We start from the raw sequence: 19407 nt of genomic DNA, 5'->3' as shown, positions 1-19407 counted from the left end.
GGCCACCTTAACTTCATAGTGCACAAGCGTCAATACGGTGAATCGTCTGTGATCTTAACAAAAAGTTGACATTGACATTTACTTGAGTCTTTCTTTTTGAATTTTGTTGAAAGCTGGAAATATGGTCAGTGTTTGTAATCGTATTTTATCTTATTTTATTCCATGAATCCGTTACTAAAATGTGATAAATACAATCAATGTGTGTTTAATTAGTGCTTAGTGTGATGCCGATTACAATATTTTCGGAAATTAATTATTGTTGAAAGAAACAACAAAATGATAACCTATCTGTTATTCTTCAGGCCACCTCCAAGAAGAAGACCAGGAAGCTAAGGGGACACGTAAGCCACGGTCATGGACGCATCGGTAAGAATATTATAGTAGTAGTAGTATATTTTCCAGTCATTTATTACCTTACAGTCAAATTGTAAATTTGTCTAGTAACATAGGCTAGTATGTAGTTCATTAGTAAAACTGAGAACCTTTGTTATCTTTCAGGTAAACACCGCAAGCATCCCGGAGGTCGCGGTAACGCTGGTGGTGAACACCACCATAGAATTAACATGGACAAATACCATCCCGGATACTTTGGCAAGGTAAAGCATGGTTTAGTTTAGTTTAGTTTTAAAGGTTAAAATTTAGTAATTTTTGCTATATACCCGTATGCCAGTTACTGATATAAACTGACATTAACTTACGAATTTAATTCTATAATTTGTATACAGGAAATTAATAGAATATCAAATATACGAAATCTATCAAAACCTGATTATTTAATTTTGAATTTTAAAGAGCTGATAGTATTTTATGTACAAATTAGTGTTATAATAGCTAACTAAAAAGTAGATATCATTTTCACTATGTGGTGATATTGAAGGGAAAATGTGGAAGTTATTATATACCTATACTATGGTACATTTATATTGTATGGTTTATTTCTTTGAATAAAAAACTTAGTATTATAACACAGTTGAAACAGTTGTTTTTATGGAATGAAGTAAGGGTCCATTTTACTTTTTTGTTTTTGAGTATTGAAACACATAACATAACAACAATAAATAAAAATATGGGTGTTATGTGTTTCAATACTCAAAAACAAAAAAGTAAAATGGACCCTTCTTTCCATAAAAAAATGCTACAAACATTTACAGAACATAGATATATGGCCAATGTAATGTTGTGGGAATAAATTCCCTTTTATGAAGCTTTATTATAAGGCTAAACTTGTATCTCCCATGTTAGCTAGCAGTCAACATGAGTTAGTAGGTAAAGGTAAGGTTATTTTGTATATGGTTTTTTGAAAAAAAAACAAATACACAATAATGTCTATAAATCTTATCTTGCCTACTAGGACTTATTACACTTCTGAAACCTGCACTCCTACTGGTTTGTTTGATGGTTTGAGACTCCAAAGATAACTTACTAACCTATAGCAATCTGTACCTTGCCATATGGTAAAATGAATGAATGAATACTCTTTTATTGTACACCACAGAGAAAATTTACAGAGATACAAATACAACAGCACAATAAGGTAGAACATACAATTTGGCGTACAAAATGGTTGATTGATTTGGCAGTTATCTGCAATATTGGCTGCATGAGACAAAAAACTTGCTGATGTCCAAAATCCTAATATAAATAATTAATAATTAAGCTGTCCATTCTTGTTAAATAATTCTGGAGTATAATTTATGACAATAAACTAAATTCAATTCCAGTTGGGTATGAGAAACTACCATTTAAGAAGAAATAAGGACTTCTGTCCCGTTCTGAACCTGGACAAGCTGTGGACACTGGTCTCGGAGCAATCCAGACTCAAATACGCCAATGCCACAGACGGGAAGGTGCCAGTTATTAACATTGTTAAAGCTGTAAGTTATCAATTTTGTTTATTTTTAAAATGGTCAATACTCATATCCTAATGTTTATTGATCTTCTGATTCTAGTTCTATTTTATATACATTTTGTTATATATAGTGTATAAGTTGGATGGATTAGTCTATCAGTGTGTAAAATGGCAGGTTCAAATCACATATCAGGTTGGATATATCTTACGGGCATCAAGAGGGTGCTGCCATTATTACAACTAGTATTTGAGTTCTTAATTGAAATATACTGGGCAGAATTCTAATATGTTTTTGCATCAGCATTGCAGCAGTATCATGTTCTAAGAAACATATGTATATTTGGATTATAGGCCACCAGGGGCCAGCTAGTTGTTTCATAGGTTTTAGAAGTTTATCACAAAACTTTGTTAAATAAATCTTTCTCTAGAATTGTGCAATTCAATTAATACAAAGATTATTCTTATCTGCATAGGAGTTCCAGAAATTAGTGCATTTAAAAAATTGAAATCTTAGCTTTGGGACATACATACTAAATGAAGAAAATTTCTTTATACCTCATTTGAATTCATTTATTACCATTTACCATTTCCCATGGTATAAAGACAGTCTAGAACACTTATTGCTGTCTTCTTGCTGCTGCATAAAGAAATAAAATGCTGAGAACATACAACATCTGCCTCCTTTGGTAGTCTACTGAAAACACTTGCCTATTAGGCCTATCTAAACATATAATTTGTCTGTACATGTCACCAACAGCTGGACCGATTTGGGTGAAATTTTATATTTATCTGCCAGTGAATTATAAAGAATTTTCAGTATTGAACTGGGTCTTTAAACGTTTTATTTATTTTCAGGGTTACTACAAATTGCTGGGCAAAGGAAAATTACCTCAACAGCCTGTCATCGTAAAAGCAAAGTTCTTCTCCAAGACTGCTGAAAAGAAGATCAAGGAAGTTGGTGGAGTTTGTGTGTTGTCAGCATAGGTTAAATAAAATTACATAAAAACTGATACTTCTCTTTCAATTATTCCCAAAAATCTAGTAGTATAGAAAATTACTCTTGTTATAAAATAATGAACCTGGAACTGCAAACAATACTAGCTTAATTCTTTGTTTAACCACTACGTCAAAAGTGTTGGTTGTTGGTAACAACTATTTTTCAGTGTTGGTGGATGGGCTTTGATGATTATTATCACCATAAGTGATAAGTGACTGTGTTACAACCAGTGCTTTGCCGGCTCGTCCGCCTCGTTCAATTTGGGAAACGTACAATTGTTCCATTAAAAATGATTGCATGATGATTTATTAATGTTAAAAACTTATTTCAGCAGATACTATCTGAGATTGGCTGGAACAACTTTTCAAATTATTTTTAAGATAATATATTACAAGCCCTTGACTGAAATCCTACCTCCATGAATGAATGAATGAATACACTTATTGTACACTAAAGAAAAAAGTAGTTACCGAGATAAACACATAGCAAGAGTACAATTTATTTTCGTGGAAGATAAGTGGAAAACCATCGCCTATAAACAAGACAAAACTAATCGTAGCATGCAAGGAATTCTGCCTGCAACATGCCACTCTTTGTCCATCAACCTGAGGCGTAGGTCTTCAGCTTCATGTCGGAACAGCATTGCAGCTTTACGGCAGAAATAAGCAAGGCGGTAGTACTTTCCCGGACGAGCTCTGTCACAAATAGCTCCGCTACTACTACTGTTCGCTTGGGCGACGTCTTTGTCGGCAGCCATGGCCAAAGCCTTCTACCATACCAGGCCAGCACGCCTAGCATAGACACATTAGCAGCTATATAGCATATAGCAGAAGACATTTTTCTGATTGACACGTTAATTTTATTCCATGTCAGGGGATATTGTCTCTCCTGCCATTGCAGAGAAGATTCAGAAATTATTTGTTCACAAATTGCTTCTTCCCACCTACGCTTATAAAAACAGCATTCACCGATGCGTCACGGAGGTCGCCAAAATATTTGCTATATTTTTCACATATTATTTTTAAGATAATATCTTCTTTTTTTATCAGTAGGTCATTCATTGATCAACCACTTTTTTGACAACTACCCCCTCTCGAATTAACTAGGTAACTAACTCGATTGACCCCCGCGACTTCGTCCGCGTATGAGTCAAACGAGAAGCTAGAATATATGATGGTAACAACAATCATCGTGGCTAGCTATGTACCTACTAATATTTTACGTGGTATTTTAGTTGATACATACATCCATCCTCACAAACTTTCGCATTTATAATATTAGTAGGATGGTACGCATGCATTCGATCGTTGTCCCATATGCCTTGCCTAACAGTTATTTGTGAAGAGTTATGTTATTTACCTCCGACAATGTTTATCACATCCTTATAAAAATAAAAACCATACATGCTTGATAGTAAACACTTTCAAATAAAAAAAGAATTATTCAAATCAATTCAAATTTAACGGAGCTATGAAGTAAAATTGATAAAAATTTTCATCCCATTTCCTTTACAGGAAACTTATTGTTTATCAACTACCACTATACCAAATTTTATTTATATCCGTTCAGTAGTTTTCACGTGATGCCCGGACAGGCAGACAGACAGACAAAAATTAAATAAAAATCGGTTTTGGACTCTGTATCGATTATAAAGCATCCCCCGGTCAAAATTTACAAAATATATGAAATGTACAGAAATCTTCCAGTTACAGTTTTATTATAAGTATAGATTGCAATTGCATTGATGGCTTAACATGTTCCAAAGGCAATGCGGCGGTCAGGATCATCAATTCGTTAATAAAAGGTGCAAGTAAAACAAAAGGCATAAATAGCAAATTTTTTGTGAAATATAATGTTAAATAATTTTAGATAATAAGAAAAATACAATAACCTATAATAACTAAAATAATAAAGAAAAAAACTGCCACAATTTGTTGTAATTATTTGATATTGTATCTTTCCTAATAATGATTTTTCTATGAAAGCTTAAAGAATAATGACTAAATAAAATTAACTGAATATGAAAAATCACATTAAATGCTACAAATGGCATATCACTTCAACAGTATTTCCACAGATCTTGCATACATCTTTTTTGATTTGAAGCATGGGTAAAATAATACTTCTTATTAGCTTCAAAATAAGCAAATAGGTACTATACTATCATATAAAATAATGATTACATAAAATGTTCATCTAATCTTACTTCTCATTTGATTCGAGGAATTAGTTAACAAATCAGTCCATAAATGAAACTTACATGATATATGGAATATTATGTATAAATAGTTACAGTATGTGTAGGTCTTATAGGTTGATGTGGAGGTCTAATTGGTGCCAGTTCTGTTCGTATTTGTGGTTCATTGGGCAAGTTTTCTACAGATTCTTGCGGCCGAGCCTGCTTGGCCTTTTTCCTTGCAGCGTCACTTTCTGCATAGTACATGCCAAGTCTTGTTTTGATTGCAGCTAAAGCAGCACCATTGATCTCATCATGAAATATATTAGTATACCTCCATTGTTTGACAAGTGGGCCTTTTTTTCTTTCTTTCTTCATTTTCTTAGGATCTTTCTCATCCTCTTCCAATTCAGGACTGTGATTATATGGAGCAGACGCAATAGCCAGGGAATCAGTGTGATGGGGTTCTGCCTTGGTCTGCAGCAATATGAAGGCTGTTGGTTGGGTTGTTCTAGTCACAGTTGACTGTAGTATAATGCCCATACCCTGAGCTCCATTTTGTGTGGGATAAAAATTTGTAGAATTAGTTGTAGTTGCTAGCGCTGTTTGATATTGGTTTTCAAAATAGTTCTCTGCTATGTTCACTAGATGTCCACTGCCAGGGTATGCAATAGGAGCAAAGGTCTCCTGTAGGGGTGGATTTTGTAACTGAGGTTGTGGTTCAGTTTGTAGTGCTATATCTGTACAGCGTTTAGATTTTGGCATTGTGGCTGTTATGTTGTCCGGGTCATACGTTTTTATATAGTCCTTCCACATTTTTGAAATATTTATTTCTAGACCAGCAATTTTGTCCAAACGAATAAAGTCTTTCAGTCTATGTGTGTGAACAATGGAGTAGATATGGTTTTTGATTTGGTCTATAACACCATTTGGAAGTCGTACCTCTCCAGATCTCCTGTGACTGTTTTTACCTCTGTTATCACTTGGAAACATGACTCCATCATCCATTTTTTTGCACAATACTCTCACTTTTCGCTCTGTTATAGCATGAATATTTTTGAAGGCAGTCTGACACACTTGGGTCTCTCTTCCTTTGACTCTTATAAAGTACTCAAAGGTGCAAGTTCGGCGGCTGCTAGATTTAACTCTTTTTCTCTTTACGTCTACTTGCCTCATGAGACCGAACAGATAGGCATTCTGTTCGTCATGTGTTTTCATAGAATAGAAACCTTGGAATGTTTTCATTCGCACATCTTCAGGTACTTTTTGAAAACAGTTTCGGCGGCAGTTGCAGTCCGGCCCTGGATGTTTTGGAGGAACAATTTTTCCATTTGCGTTTATATATTCTAGTCCAGCTATTCGGAGCCGCTTTTGTTTTTGTTTGTGCCATTCTAAAAAAGAATATAATAAAGTATGTTTTCAAACTTTAAATCGAGATCACGATGTAGGTACTAAGTTTATTTATATGTTATGTTTATCACAATTTGATAGAAAACTCTTAAAGTATTTTAAAACATTATATAAACAATGTTCAAAACAATCTGTACAACTGAAGTAATTTCACTTGCGTATCAAAAAGTAGTAAGAGTCAAAATTGTTTCAATGGTAAAGACATTTATTAGTAGATATTGAAGGACAGCAATTGATTTATATATAATATTAGAGTCCGCAATTTCTGAATGTAAGACCTTAAAATTACCTTCTGGGTTTCGTGTACGTCTTTTCACAACTTTGCCATTTTTCGTTAACTTTACTTTTCGGTCCTCACTTGAGACATCCGCCATTTTAAAATCAAGGGATAGTTTTATTTTTTTTAAACCAATGAATGACAGTGCTACATTGCCGTACAGCTTTTTAAATTTTATTTTAATTAAAACAAATGAATTGGTTTCATGTAACCTACTCCATTACTACTACTGTTATGTCGCTCCAAAATGAATAAAAAGATATGAATATTAGATTTCAGTAAATCAAATGATAGAAGTTTATTTTTTGGCAGCTCATATTTCGCATGCTTATTTTAAATTAAAAATAACATGTATATTAAGTATTAGAAATTAAATTCCATATTATTTTGTCTTACCCAGGCAGGCCTTATTTTTAGGCCCGCAGTAAGCAAATTGAGTGCATATAAGCAATGAGTATACAAACACTACGTTAGTGTTTTTGTGGGAGCAATAACTTGTTGAAATATTAATCTATACCTTATAATAAAACTATAACTGGAAGATTTCTGTACATTTTATATATTTTGAAAATTTTGATCGGGGGATGCTTTATAATCAACACTGACTCCCAAACAGATTTTTATTTAATTTTTTTCTGTCTGTATGTCTGTCTGTCTGTCCGGGCATCATGTGAAAACTACAGAACGGATTTAAATAAAATTTGGTATAGTGGTAGCTGATATTCCGGGTCAACATATAGGATACTTTTTATCCCGATAAACAATGAGTTTTCTCCGGGAAACGGGATGAAAATTTTTATCAACTTTACTTCATAGCTCCTTTAAATTTGAACCCTTTAATAATTATTTTTTTATTTGAAAGTGTATACTAACAAGCATATATTGTCTAATTTTAATGAAGATCTGGTAAATATTGTCAAAGATAAAGGAAATAACTCTTCACAGATATTTGTAAGTCGCAAGGCATAAGGCATACAACAATCGAATGCATGCATACCATCTACAGATATTATAAATGCGAAATTTTGTGAGGATGGATGTAAGTATGGATGGATGGTTTCAGTGTATATTTTACTATGGTTTTCTGTAAATTGGCTGAAATATAACGGGTATAATCATAAGATGTTGACATTATTATCATGATATTGATCCTTATCCAAATAAATAGTTTTATAAATATTAATTTTAAATATATACCTGAAAATTCCTTTTTAAATTATTCAAATTGAACCTATCGCTTAGAAGTTGCGACGGGTATAGAAACGCAAGAGGCAAGAAAAATGCAGCGGGCCATTAGTTTGAAATTAAAACTGAACCTGGTAGGTAGCGCTACAATTCATTTCTAGGTTTTTTTAAAGATATTAAAACCTCTAATAACCGATTCGGTGCAGACGAAGTTGTGCGGGTCTTAAATATAATTAATGTTAAACAACCATTGGCTCTAAACACATATAGCTCAATGGGTAGTACCCAGTGGTAGTATTGTATTAATCTGTGCGTTTATCTGTGTGGTTTCTCGCTGGTCGTGTGACATTTGAACGTTTGTCATTTGTGTTTTTGTAATTTCAATTTTGCAATATTCTATCGTAGTTAAGTACTAGTATTTTTAATATCTTCATTGTTTTCCATAAATCTGAAAAATCCTGTCTGCTAATTAATCATGTAAGTTTAACAGCAATAGTCCTCAGTCATGAACTGATGATGATCAAAAGTTCCTCCATAAATTATCAGAAAGCTTACCACAGGAGTTTTTTTTTGGAAAGCTGTTCCAAAATTTTTCATTATTCCTATATTATTCCTATTTAAGTAAATTTCAAAGCTCCTTAATAATCTACTTCTTAAGTCATTAATAATGTGTGTTCAATTTCACCATATTTCCTTTAATGAGTCAGCCAATAACTTCAACATTTCTGTTTCATCATCATCATCATCTCTATAATAGGAGAGAGGGGATAGAACATTTGGGACGTTTCTTATGGGAGTCAGGAAACTAACAACTATTTTCACATGTAAATAATATTGTAATATTTTTATGTGTAAATTTTTCACATTTTACCTCTGTTTTTTCAGATTGAAGGAAAACATGACTTTCCAATCGCCAATGCCCAGTCGAGAATTTTTATGGGATATATTCCGGAGGTACGTTTGTTAATTTTGGTTGGGTTTAGAAAAGTGAAGCCTTAATAAAGAGATACCAGGGGGACATGGGAGGTGCCTCCCTCCCTGCTTTCACTGCATAAGTTGTGGAGCACAATTTAAATCTCCTGCTGCCTTCTATTGATTTACAATGCACATATCTTAACTTTTACTGTTCATTGAAATACTAGTTCTACTTTTTTTTTTCCATAGAAGCCCTGAAGTGTACCTATCTAAATACTGTATGGTTAAATTGCCATCTTGTAAGTCAAAGATCATTTAACATAAATCAAGTATTATCTGTGGAAAACCTAATTTTATCAATATTTCTTACCTGTGGCAAAAAGTTATCTGATGTCTCTCTCTCTCTGTCTCTCTCTCTGTGAGGTGAAAACTTTCTTAATTGAAATATATCTACCCAACCCAACTTGTTATATTAAAGGAATTATTGATGCATATAATGTGTATGTGGCATATAAATTATATACATTTTTCCTTTGCAATATACCATCATCTAATAGTCATAGCTACAAACATTAGTTAACTGCTGAACTGTAGTTCTTTTTGAGAGCAAGCTACCACATGTTTCACTTCTCATTTCATTTAAGTCATCTTAAAGATTTATGTCCAATAAATTAAAGGTAGCTAATGTGATATTTTCATTTACAGAGTAGACAAAGACAGAAGTGGCTACATATCTGCCGATGAGCTGCAGCTTGCACTGTCTAATGGAACGTGGAATCCATTTAATCCTGAAACTGTTAGACTAATGATTGGTAATTTTTATTTTTAACTATTTTATACTATATCAGTACTCCATGCATTAATGATATCTGGACTTTGCAAACCAAGTCAGTAATTAGACAGACTGAGCACATCTGAAACTTGAATGAATTTTCAAAACTTGAAAGTAAGAATTTCCATAATTTTAATTATAAAAAAATATATACATTAAACAATGTCAAGAGCATTGGTTAAGTATAAGTTAGATAAGTTTATTAATGCATAAACAGATTCGGTGCTTATATTGTCTTAAAACAAAGCTATAGGTGTGGTGTATGGTGTGATATTGAAATGTATGGTAATTAGTTTCGCCATAGCTTTTTTAATACTTTTAATTATTTGTTTTACTCTGACATTACAATGCTTAGAATTTAGATACATGACTGATAGACTACCAATTTTATACTTAGGGTTCAGGCCTACATATTAGTGCTTAACACTAGAGTAATTATTTTACTGTCCCTGTTGCAATATGTACAAATCAATGAACAATAGCATGATTAACTTCTTTATATCTGAGCTATTAGTCAATATGATATGAGTCATGACGCAATATTATTGAAGGTTATTATCATTATATAGTTAAAGTTGACTGACCACAACAAGGTATCATTTTTACTTGGTTTGTATTGCACTTTGTCTTGGAATGCTCTGTACGATAACACATCCGTATGAAACTTTTACGTACGTTACTTTGAAGTAATTATTTACTTCAAAGTAACACATTATGAAGTATACAGTGAAAAATGTTATAAACATAATAGTGATGGGAATTTTTAATTATTTTCCAAAATAATAAAAATACTAGCTGTACCTTGCAACTTAATCCAAATACGGATTTAAAAAAAAACATACCAATTAATTATTTATTTATATTATGTTCTAAGCCCTTCAGTTAAAAAAAAATCTACTGTAGAAGAATTCCTACTGTAGTGGCTGTGCATTGATTCATACTTATGTAGAGATTAAGTAGGTTTCTTTGTTTCTTTGTTTTATACACACATTTTATACAAAGTAAACACATATACAGGTTTTTTTCAGAGATTTTTTTTAAGTATAAATCCCGGCTTACCATCTGCCCACCATTTTGATTTTTCTTGAAATTGTGGCCAATCTTAATATCTGTACTATTCAATAGGCATTCAAACAAATATAATAAAGTTATATTTGCTATGATACCAGATATATAGTTTTACTGGTGCTTGATTAGTGTAAAAATTGGCTCTGAAATATTGTTTTATAGTAATGGCAACAAGAAATGAACAAAAATCAAAAATAGTGGTTTCTAAGAGTGTGTTTGATTTAAGATACGGAAATTCCCAAACAATTAATTATTCACCTCAAGCACACCACACCACAAGCACCACTTTGATAGCTTATATTTTGGAAACTCACGCTCTTCATAGTATAAGTGCCTGTGATAGGCGTAAATGGATAAAAATATTTTGAATTTGAATTGTCTTATACATTTTTTGTTGGATCGTTGCATCGTTTTTGAAAAAAATGTGGACAACAGGGTAAGCCAAAATCTTCAACCCACTTTGTACACATAGGTTTTTTGAAAATCATTTTTATTTTAATACATACAGTTGTAAATGTTTGATTGTTGTACAGAAAAAATTATAGTTGTATATTATTAAGCGGTGATAGCCCAGTGGGTAGGACTTCGATTTCACTTTCGGGGGAGCAAGTTCGACCCCCGGCACGCACCTCTAACTTTTCTAAGATATGTGCATATTAAGCAATTAAAATATCACTTGCTTCAACTGTGAAGGAAAACATCGTGAGGAAACCTACATACCTGAGAGTTCTCCATAATGTTCTCAAAGGTGTGTGAAGTCCACCAATCCGCACCGGGCCAGTGTGGTGGACTACCCTAGGACAGCCTTAACCCCCTTCTCATTGTGGGAGGAGACCGGTGCCCTGTAGTGGGACGAATACACACACCGCCATCTAGTCCCAAAGTAAGCGTAGCTTGTGTTATGGGAACTAAGATAACTGATGAATATTTTAATGAATAATATACATTAATACTTATAATATACATATAAACACCCAGACACTGAAAAACATTCATGTTGATCCCACAAACATTTTCCAGTTGTGGGAATCGAACCCACGGCTTTGGACTCAGAAAGCAGGGTCGCTGCCCACTGCGCCTTTCGGCCGTCAAGCCGATGATTGTTATACTCTATAGATTATGATGGCAAATCATGTAATAAAATTGGCTTTGCAGGTATGTTCGACAAGCAAAACAGAGGTGTCATATCATTTGAAGACTTCGGGGCACTTTGGAAATATGTGAGCGACTGGCAAAATTGTTTCCGATCGTTCGATCGCGACAACTCCGGAAACATAGATAAAGTGGAACTAAAGGCTGCTCTAACCGCCTTCGGGTACAGATTGTCCGATGAGGTAGTTAGCATGATGGTGCAAAAGTTTGACAGATTCGGCCGGGGAACCATTCTCTTTGATGACTTCATCCAATGCTGTATCACTTTACACGTAAGTATTGTAGGTATAGGGAGAAACGGTGATAGCCTAGTGCAGGGGTGGCAAACCTTTTTACATGTACGTGCCGCATCTTTCGCCAGCCATTATGATTAAAGTAAATTAATTGTGCATTTAAAATCTTAGACTTCCGAAAAATGGCGCCCGCTCCTAGCCAATATTTGTTATTTACCAAGTAACGTACTTTTTCGATTAATGACATGCCCAATATATTTAATCGCGTCGTCTTGGGTACTCTTGAATATATTTCGCCTTCCCGGCTCAGTGGATAAGAGCTCGACTTCTGAAGGGGGCCGAGTTCGAATCCCAGCAATCACCTATAACTTTTGCTTGCTTCAACGGTGAAGGAAAATATCGTGAGGAAACCTGCATGCCTGAGAGTTCTCCATAATGTTCTCAAGGTGTGTGGAGTCCACCAATGGGCAGACGTGGTGGTCTACGGCCTTAACCCCTTCTCATTGTGGCGGCGTGCCCGGTAGCTGTTGGAAATGGGTTGATATGATGACGATGCCTGCAGCGTCGAGGCTTCTTCAACACCGTCCTCAGCACATTGTTATACTGGACACGGTGACCCCGTAGGCTCGCTGCGTACAATACGTCCACAGACTGCATGTGTACAATGATTGGCAGTAAGCTCTTAACAAGAGTAACTCAACTTGCGTTGATGAATTCTCATCCTCAGGAGATGTTGACTTTACTATGAATAATAGTTAAGATTCTTACTTCTTTGTTAGTTTGTTCTTAATAAAACGAAGGAGCGAAACGTGCGTAGAGGGTACATTGCCGAAGATCTGTTTGGTGTGGAGTATAAGGATTAGAGAAATTATAAATTTCACCATACAGATTCTCCTGCTTTTCGAAAAGTATAGCAAATTAAGCTTAATTTCCATAATTCTCATTTTTTTTTAATTTTCTTATCTATATCTTCTTGTTTCGCAGACTTTAACGTTCTCATTCCGTCAGTATGACACCGACCAGGATGGCGTTATAACGATACACTACGAGCAATTCCTCAAAATGGTGTTTGGATTGAAGGTATAAATGGCAAGGTTTTTTTTTATATTTGGAACAAAAAAATGGCCTCGGAATTTCAGGATATATCCGTATAGATTCTAATTTTTGTACTGTATCCATGCTCAGGTTCTGTTGATCTAAATTGGCAAACTTTAACTATTTTAATATCACAGAAAATACTTTTTAATTTTTTTGAATTTGTGTTATGTGAAGTGAACTTCTTTATGTCATCAATAGCCTGCTGGAATAATGCCCGCTTTCACAAAACCTACGATTGTCAATCAATTAAGGCGATGTCTGTAAAAAAAAACACCGACTTTTAGATGATGACTATGTTAGGCGCTATCTAAAGTTAGGAAAACGATTCGGCGGTGCGTAATGTTTCAACACAAAGAACAGATGAAAAAAAAATATTTTTCTTTTTTAATAACCTGCAATCCATATCAGAAATGGAAACTATGATAATACAAACATATTTTGTGTTTGCATTATCACAGTTTTTATTTTTCACCTTATGGCAAAAATCATAGACAAGTTAGGTTATATGAGTTTATTAATGAAAGGTAAATGTATGCCTAGAAAGTAATTAATCGATTATACAGTTGATATTTAGATTCCAATTATCTTTATGGATACAGTACTAAAATTAAATTTATTATTATTCGTTTCTACATTGTCTTGATTGTCATCGATTTTACATCTTTTAATATAATTATATCTTATTAATACAAAATTATTGATGTACTAATTAAGCTGGGAGTACTTTGACAACACCCCACCCTACAACACGCGACGTCACGTGTTCTGAGTCAAATTTAACCGTAGTTGCATAATATGATACAAACTACAACACGTCGGTTGTTAGTACACATGTTGCTAAATTAACGAATCGATAAGATTTATAATATTATAATTCATAACATACTAAAATTTTAATAGACTCGCGAACACGCGTTGTGTAGGGTGTCCCTAATGTGTCCCTAATCTTTGATGTTATTATAATTGTTGTAATAAGTGTGTTTCCACTATTATATGACGGGCGATTGTGTAAGAAATCATATTCATTGAACATCTTCAATGGCCCTTGTATACCATATCAACTCTCTCTCTGTACAATAGACTCTCAAAGTAAGGCATTGAAATGTGAGCCTTATTTAATGTAACATAGAGTGTTGTTTGAAGTGTGTGATGCAGGCATCGAGTGTTCCACTCGTGGTACTACTGCTGGCACAAAAATATAGGAAATTGTGTTTTATGTCACGTAACATAAGCCTTGAATTTCAGCCGAGCCATCGAACAAAGATTTCAGTTTTCAAAATGGCTAATTCGATTGTTTAACATTGGGATCGTTATTTAAGATGATGACTTTGTCAAGTCTTGGTAATAACAAGTTTTAATTATTTTTGTTGGAATGCGATATATTTCGGTTCAAAAATTGCATAAGTTTTTTTCTAAACAACTTTTATTTTTACATTGAATACACATTTTAACACTATACGAATATGTCCATAATTGTTGTTCTTTAACGATCCATTAACTACCTTACATAATCGCCTTAACGATCCATTATGTTATTTATTGAAACAAATTCGAGCGGCGTCTGTTTCCAATAACAATAATGTAATTGATGTATCACTAAACGTTTTAAAATTATAACAAAATTAAATGTTGCTTGTGAAAAATATGCTTTTGTATAATATTCGGTGCTTCGTTCAGCCAACTGGTCTTTATTGAGATCTATGAAATGAAAACGATGGATCTAAATATATATGTATATTATATAGTAAGCAATGGGTTCGCAATTAAAATTGTAGGATCTGTCATATTATAATCTCGGCGTCATAGTTTTAGTCTTAGATTAAAGATCGGTTTCTGCTGGACACCACTCTTCGTGATCGTTGACAGCTGTAACTTGTAACTCAATGGGTCTTACAAGTAAAGAAGGAAAATAAAAACATATTAAAACATAAAAGAATACAGATAGCACAAAGTACCAAAAATTAAGAATTAAGGCATGCAAAGGCGGCCTTATCGCAGCAAGCAATCTCTTACAGGCAACTATTGTAAGAAAGAAACTGTGGCAAAACAGCAGGGTAAATACTTGATATATCGCCTTATCAGTTATTTAGTGTTTTCTTACACTTCAAATTCAGCGTATATGCGTAATTCACCTGTAATGCGGTACCAAAAGTACAATGTTATTCCACGTTTATTTGTAGGGCCCACTGTCGTTGAACATTTCTTGGCCACCTCTTGACTTTGACCCTTCGATCAAAAATATATTAGATGTCCCGTCAGTCCGTGAAATAAGTTCTCACTTACGAATTGGCAACCGAATTTCTTTAATTTGATTTTATGACAATGGTTGAAAAGACTGTAACGGAATTTTTTTTTTTCCAGAACTTAATAAGTTAAATATTTTGAAGCACAAAAGACATTTAAGTTTAAATAATAACTCGGAACACAGTTTCATTGATATTTTGTATGGGACTACGTACGTAGTAAATTATCAATCGAAGTTTAAATTCGTAAAATTATAGTTGCTCAAACACCCAAAATTTGATATTCCGGTGTAATGAAGGATCGAGGTCTAATCGTTGATCTAAAAAAATATCATTAACAAATAGTTTTAGTATTTTAGTATTCGGCCACATTAGAAAGCGATGATATTATTCGAAACAATGCTTATTATATTCGCTGCCTTCGAATCCCATACAAAATTATGCTTTAGCACAATTTGTAAATTGTCCGCTAGTTTTTTTTTTTGATATTTAAAATATACAACTTAAATAACGCTACATTATTTACTGTCTCTGAAACTTATTTGTGAAACCAAAACACTAATAGTTTTTGAGTAAACCGTAGTTTTTACTGAAAGAAATCAGATTCAGCCCTAACATCACATGCAAGAGTAAAATTAAGTGACTCCTGCCACTTTATTTAGTACGCGTCGCGAAGCGTACCTACTATGAGCGTGTCAGTGTTTTATCTTCAATAGGGTTCTCATTATAAACACTTAGAATGCGGTGAATTCGTTTGTATTTAAAAAAAAAATTGCTTCTTTTGATTTAATATTTTTACAAATATGTTGCTCTAATACCTACCTAACATCAGACCTTCGGTCACTTTTATTGTTTTTTTGAAAGTTATGCCATTTCGCTTATTCACACATTCGCTTGTTCGAACACTCGCTTTTTCAAAAGCAAACTTACAAAAATATGCTTCTTGATTGGCTTTGTGAGTGAAAACTTATTTTTATCAAATCTAGTATTTTATCGATCGAAGTTTTCCGTATAATATAATTAGTAGATTTGGTTAAATCTATTTATTACGTTAAAATTGGTGACTATTTCTACCGTCTTAAATCGTCAGTCCCTTTAATCTTAAGTTAACTTAAGTTAACTCACTAGTGATGAAAAATTAAAACATTCAATTTTATTTGTAGCCACAATATATATAAAATTTTAGATTAAGCTTGTTCAGCCATGTCGCAAATCGCGGACTAATGTGTAAACTTTGTATCAAATAAGTACTTATAAGCGTAAATATTGCATGTGTATTTGTAAATTTACATTTGCATATTTTTTTCCACACTCATAACGCACATACAGAAAAAGGGATTATATTTTTTTTTTTATAAATAAGATACGTTATTTTTAAGTAGAATTAAATATAATGTTGCTCTCTCACTGAAGAAACATTTTTCTTTAAAATCTTTTTTAAATAGTTTTTATATTAAATTAAATTATGAACGGTACATATTACGATGATAAAAACTAATTAATAAACGTTGCTGCGCGATAAAATAAAGGTTACTAAGTAAACCAAAGCTGTCAATCTACGGCCTCTGATTTGGGCAATACGAGTCTTGTCTTCATCACGTCCAGTGGCGTGCACTTCATTCATGCACAAAAGCGCTGCATACCTTAACATTTTCATATAACTGGAAACGGAACAGCCGTTTGCCATTTTATGCCATTTAAATTTTGTATATACAGGAATTTGGACCAGGGTAACCTGGATCCTGTGCACGCCACTGATCACGTCAACATGTACATTGAATATTGAATACTTTACAAACAACTACAGTTCCGGAGCTTTCGCGTATTTATTATTTAACTCTGTATATATGTTTAAAGTACTATTCATGTTGTAGAAACATGTTTAATTCATTGAGGGAGTATCTTAATATCCAGTAATATTAAGGCTTCAGAATCCCGCTGTTAATAATCGAGTCTGGACGATTTTCTCCTATCTCGATGTTCACGGCGCGAATCTTGAGCGGCTCTAAGTGTTATGTGTCTAACCGAGAATTTCTCTCTTCCGTCCAGTGTTGGCCGTAACCATCGGTCTGCAGGCATCGTAAAGGTTTGCCCTCAAGACCATTTCACGATAAAAATATTTCAAACTCAAGTTTTCTACCCAAGGGTCGTAATTTTTCGTACATCTCGCGTCGATGGTTTTTAAGTATCGAAGCACAATAATGTATGGCTGCCCGAACACAGACAATATTTTAACCATTACTTTAACTTTTCAATTCGCCTCGCACACAACAGGCAATCTATTTATCAATTTGCAGAATTTTGACAATAATATTGTCGGCAGTGGCGTGCAATGGATTTCTTACCAGGGTATGCATAAAGCAGGAAAATTGCATAAAATGGCAAAAATCCTCTAAAGAAAATCATTTTTTGGGTAGGCAGTGCATTTGTGCATATATGAAGTGCAACCAAAAATGAGTAAAGCGTTAGTCAAACTAACGCGTCTGTCTGCTTGCGTCTTGCATGCATACCACCGTAAGCCACATCTATTCAAACTTTGTGATTGGTCCGACGCAGTACGTAAATCGGCGATTGACGTAATGTGTGATCGATATCGACATCGCCATGCGCCTGTAGATACCAGAAATCGGACACTAAAATAATGAATCATAGAATCGTTTCCTCGTCTCGATGTACTATAACGTACAAGTAATGGATTTACATTCTTCGCCTTCTGTTGAGGTCTAAACGAACGTCAATTTTTAATCGAGTGTAAATAGATCTATTGTACTTTACATCAATGTGGTGCGATACTCAAAAAGGTCTACCATTACAAACGTATAAATCTCATACAAAGAGTACTGAATCTTCAACGAGATGACGTCATCAGCATGCATTTAATTGTTAAAAAATATTTCCTTCTCTAGTTCTTCTCATGTTCTCATTTTAGTTTATAACGTTATTTACATTGGGTTAGCGAGCTCAGTATATCTACCTCTATCTACTAATATTATACTTTGTTTGTATGTTTAATTTAAATTAATTAATACAATGGCTACGGAGAAATAAGACAAGAGACCACGAGAAATATTACACATATATAAAATATTAGTTTTTTTTAAGAGGTTTATACCATCAAAACACTGTTTGGTTTCTGCTAGTTTTGTTTGTCGTATAATCTTATAAAAATATCATTCTCTTTAATGATTATATGAATCTTTAAATACGTTGGAAACTAAAACTGAAAACATGGTCCTATTTTCCTACAGATAACATGACATAGAAATAACCTTCATACACCAGGCGTTAGATAACACAGAGTTAAGAACGTACAGAAACCGTGTACACGACTACGATACGGAAGCATCCAAAACCACTCCACTTTAGTAGTGTTACTTGAACCGGCGATTTGTCACTTCATTCCATTAACAGTTGTCAAACGCGCTTAATTCAACACTATGACTGATAAGAAAAAATAATTGAGTTATCTGACGCAGAATTAAGAACATACAGAACCCTCATTCAGCCATTATTGCAGGTGTCCATAAACAGCGAAAACACGGTTTCTGTACGTTCTTAACTCAGTGTCAGATAACACAATTCTTTTTTCTTATCAGTCATAGTGTAAAATTAAGCGCGTTTGAGCATTCAAACTTAAACAATTAAATAAAAGATACGATATGCTAAACGTTAAGAAAGAATATGCCAACTAAACCCAATGTAAATATGAATTCATAAAACATAGTTGTAACTTAAGTATAATTTTATCATGGTTGCAAGCGTGTATCACTTTGCGGAAGTCTATGCTTAATTTGTCATAATTTCATAATTTTTATTAGTGTTTTGGAGGAATTATTAATTTTATAAATTTAAAATGCATATAAAAGTTTTTCGGAACCGACAGGATGTGAACCTGCGACTCTCTGGCAATCGCTGCCTGAGCGCTTTTTCCAATTAAGCTACGGCTCTCCATCGATGCCGAAATATATATTA

The 19407-nt window shown here is 33.7% G+C and overlaps 3 protein-coding genes across 4 annotated transcripts; 2 read left to right on the top strand and 1 right to left on the bottom strand.

The window, feature by feature from the left end:
- Nucleotides 1-2859, top strand: LOC120624118 (60S ribosomal protein L27a). The gene is made up of 5 exons (XM_039890474.1): nt 1-124; nt 303-366; nt 499-596; nt 1722-1874; nt 2705-2859. Exons 1-5 carry the CDS (start codon nt 122-124, stop codon nt 2831-2833), a joined length of 447 nt encoding a protein of 148 aa, XP_039746408.1. The 5' UTR covers nt 1-121; the 3' UTR covers nt 2834-2859.
- A 1898-nt stretch (nt 2860-4757) lies between these two features.
- Nucleotides 4758-6947, bottom strand: LOC120624061. The gene is made up of 2 exons (XM_039890391.1): nt 6722-6947; nt 4758-6413 (listed from the first exon to the last, which is right to left on the bottom strand). Exons 1-2 carry the CDS (start codon nt 6804-6806, stop codon nt 5122-5124), a joined length of 1377 nt encoding a protein of 458 aa, XP_039746325.1. The 5' UTR covers nt 6807-6947; the 3' UTR covers nt 4758-5121.
- Nucleotides 6948-8239: 1292 nt separating this feature from the next.
- LOC120624166 (programmed cell death protein 6) lies at nt 8240-19283 on the top strand. Of its 2 annotated transcripts, XM_039890541.1 has the most exons (6): nt 8240-8371; nt 8780-8848; nt 9515-9621; nt 11865-12133; nt 13079-13174; nt 17485-19283. In XM_039890541.1, exons 2-6 carry the CDS (start codon nt 8793-8795, stop codon nt 17494-17496), a joined length of 540 nt encoding a protein of 179 aa, XP_039746475.1. In that variant the 5' UTR covers nt 8240-8371; nt 8780-8792; the 3' UTR covers nt 17497-19283. The 2 variants fall into 2 exon arrangements, with proteins under 2 accessions (XP_039746475.1, XP_039746476.1); XM_039890542.1 differs by lacking the exon at nt 17485-19283 and having other exon boundaries at nt 13079-13463.
- The last annotated feature ends 124 nt before the right edge of the window (nt 19284-19407 follow it).

The sequence above is a fragment of the Pararge aegeria genome, chromosome 5 (genome assembly GCF_905163445.1).
Source record: "Pararge aegeria chromosome 5, ilParAegt1.1, whole genome shotgun sequence".
Lineage (NCBI taxonomy): Eukaryota > Metazoa > Arthropoda > Insecta > Lepidoptera > Nymphalidae > Pararge > Pararge aegeria.
This window is presented reverse-complemented; position numbering and strand designations above follow the sequence as displayed.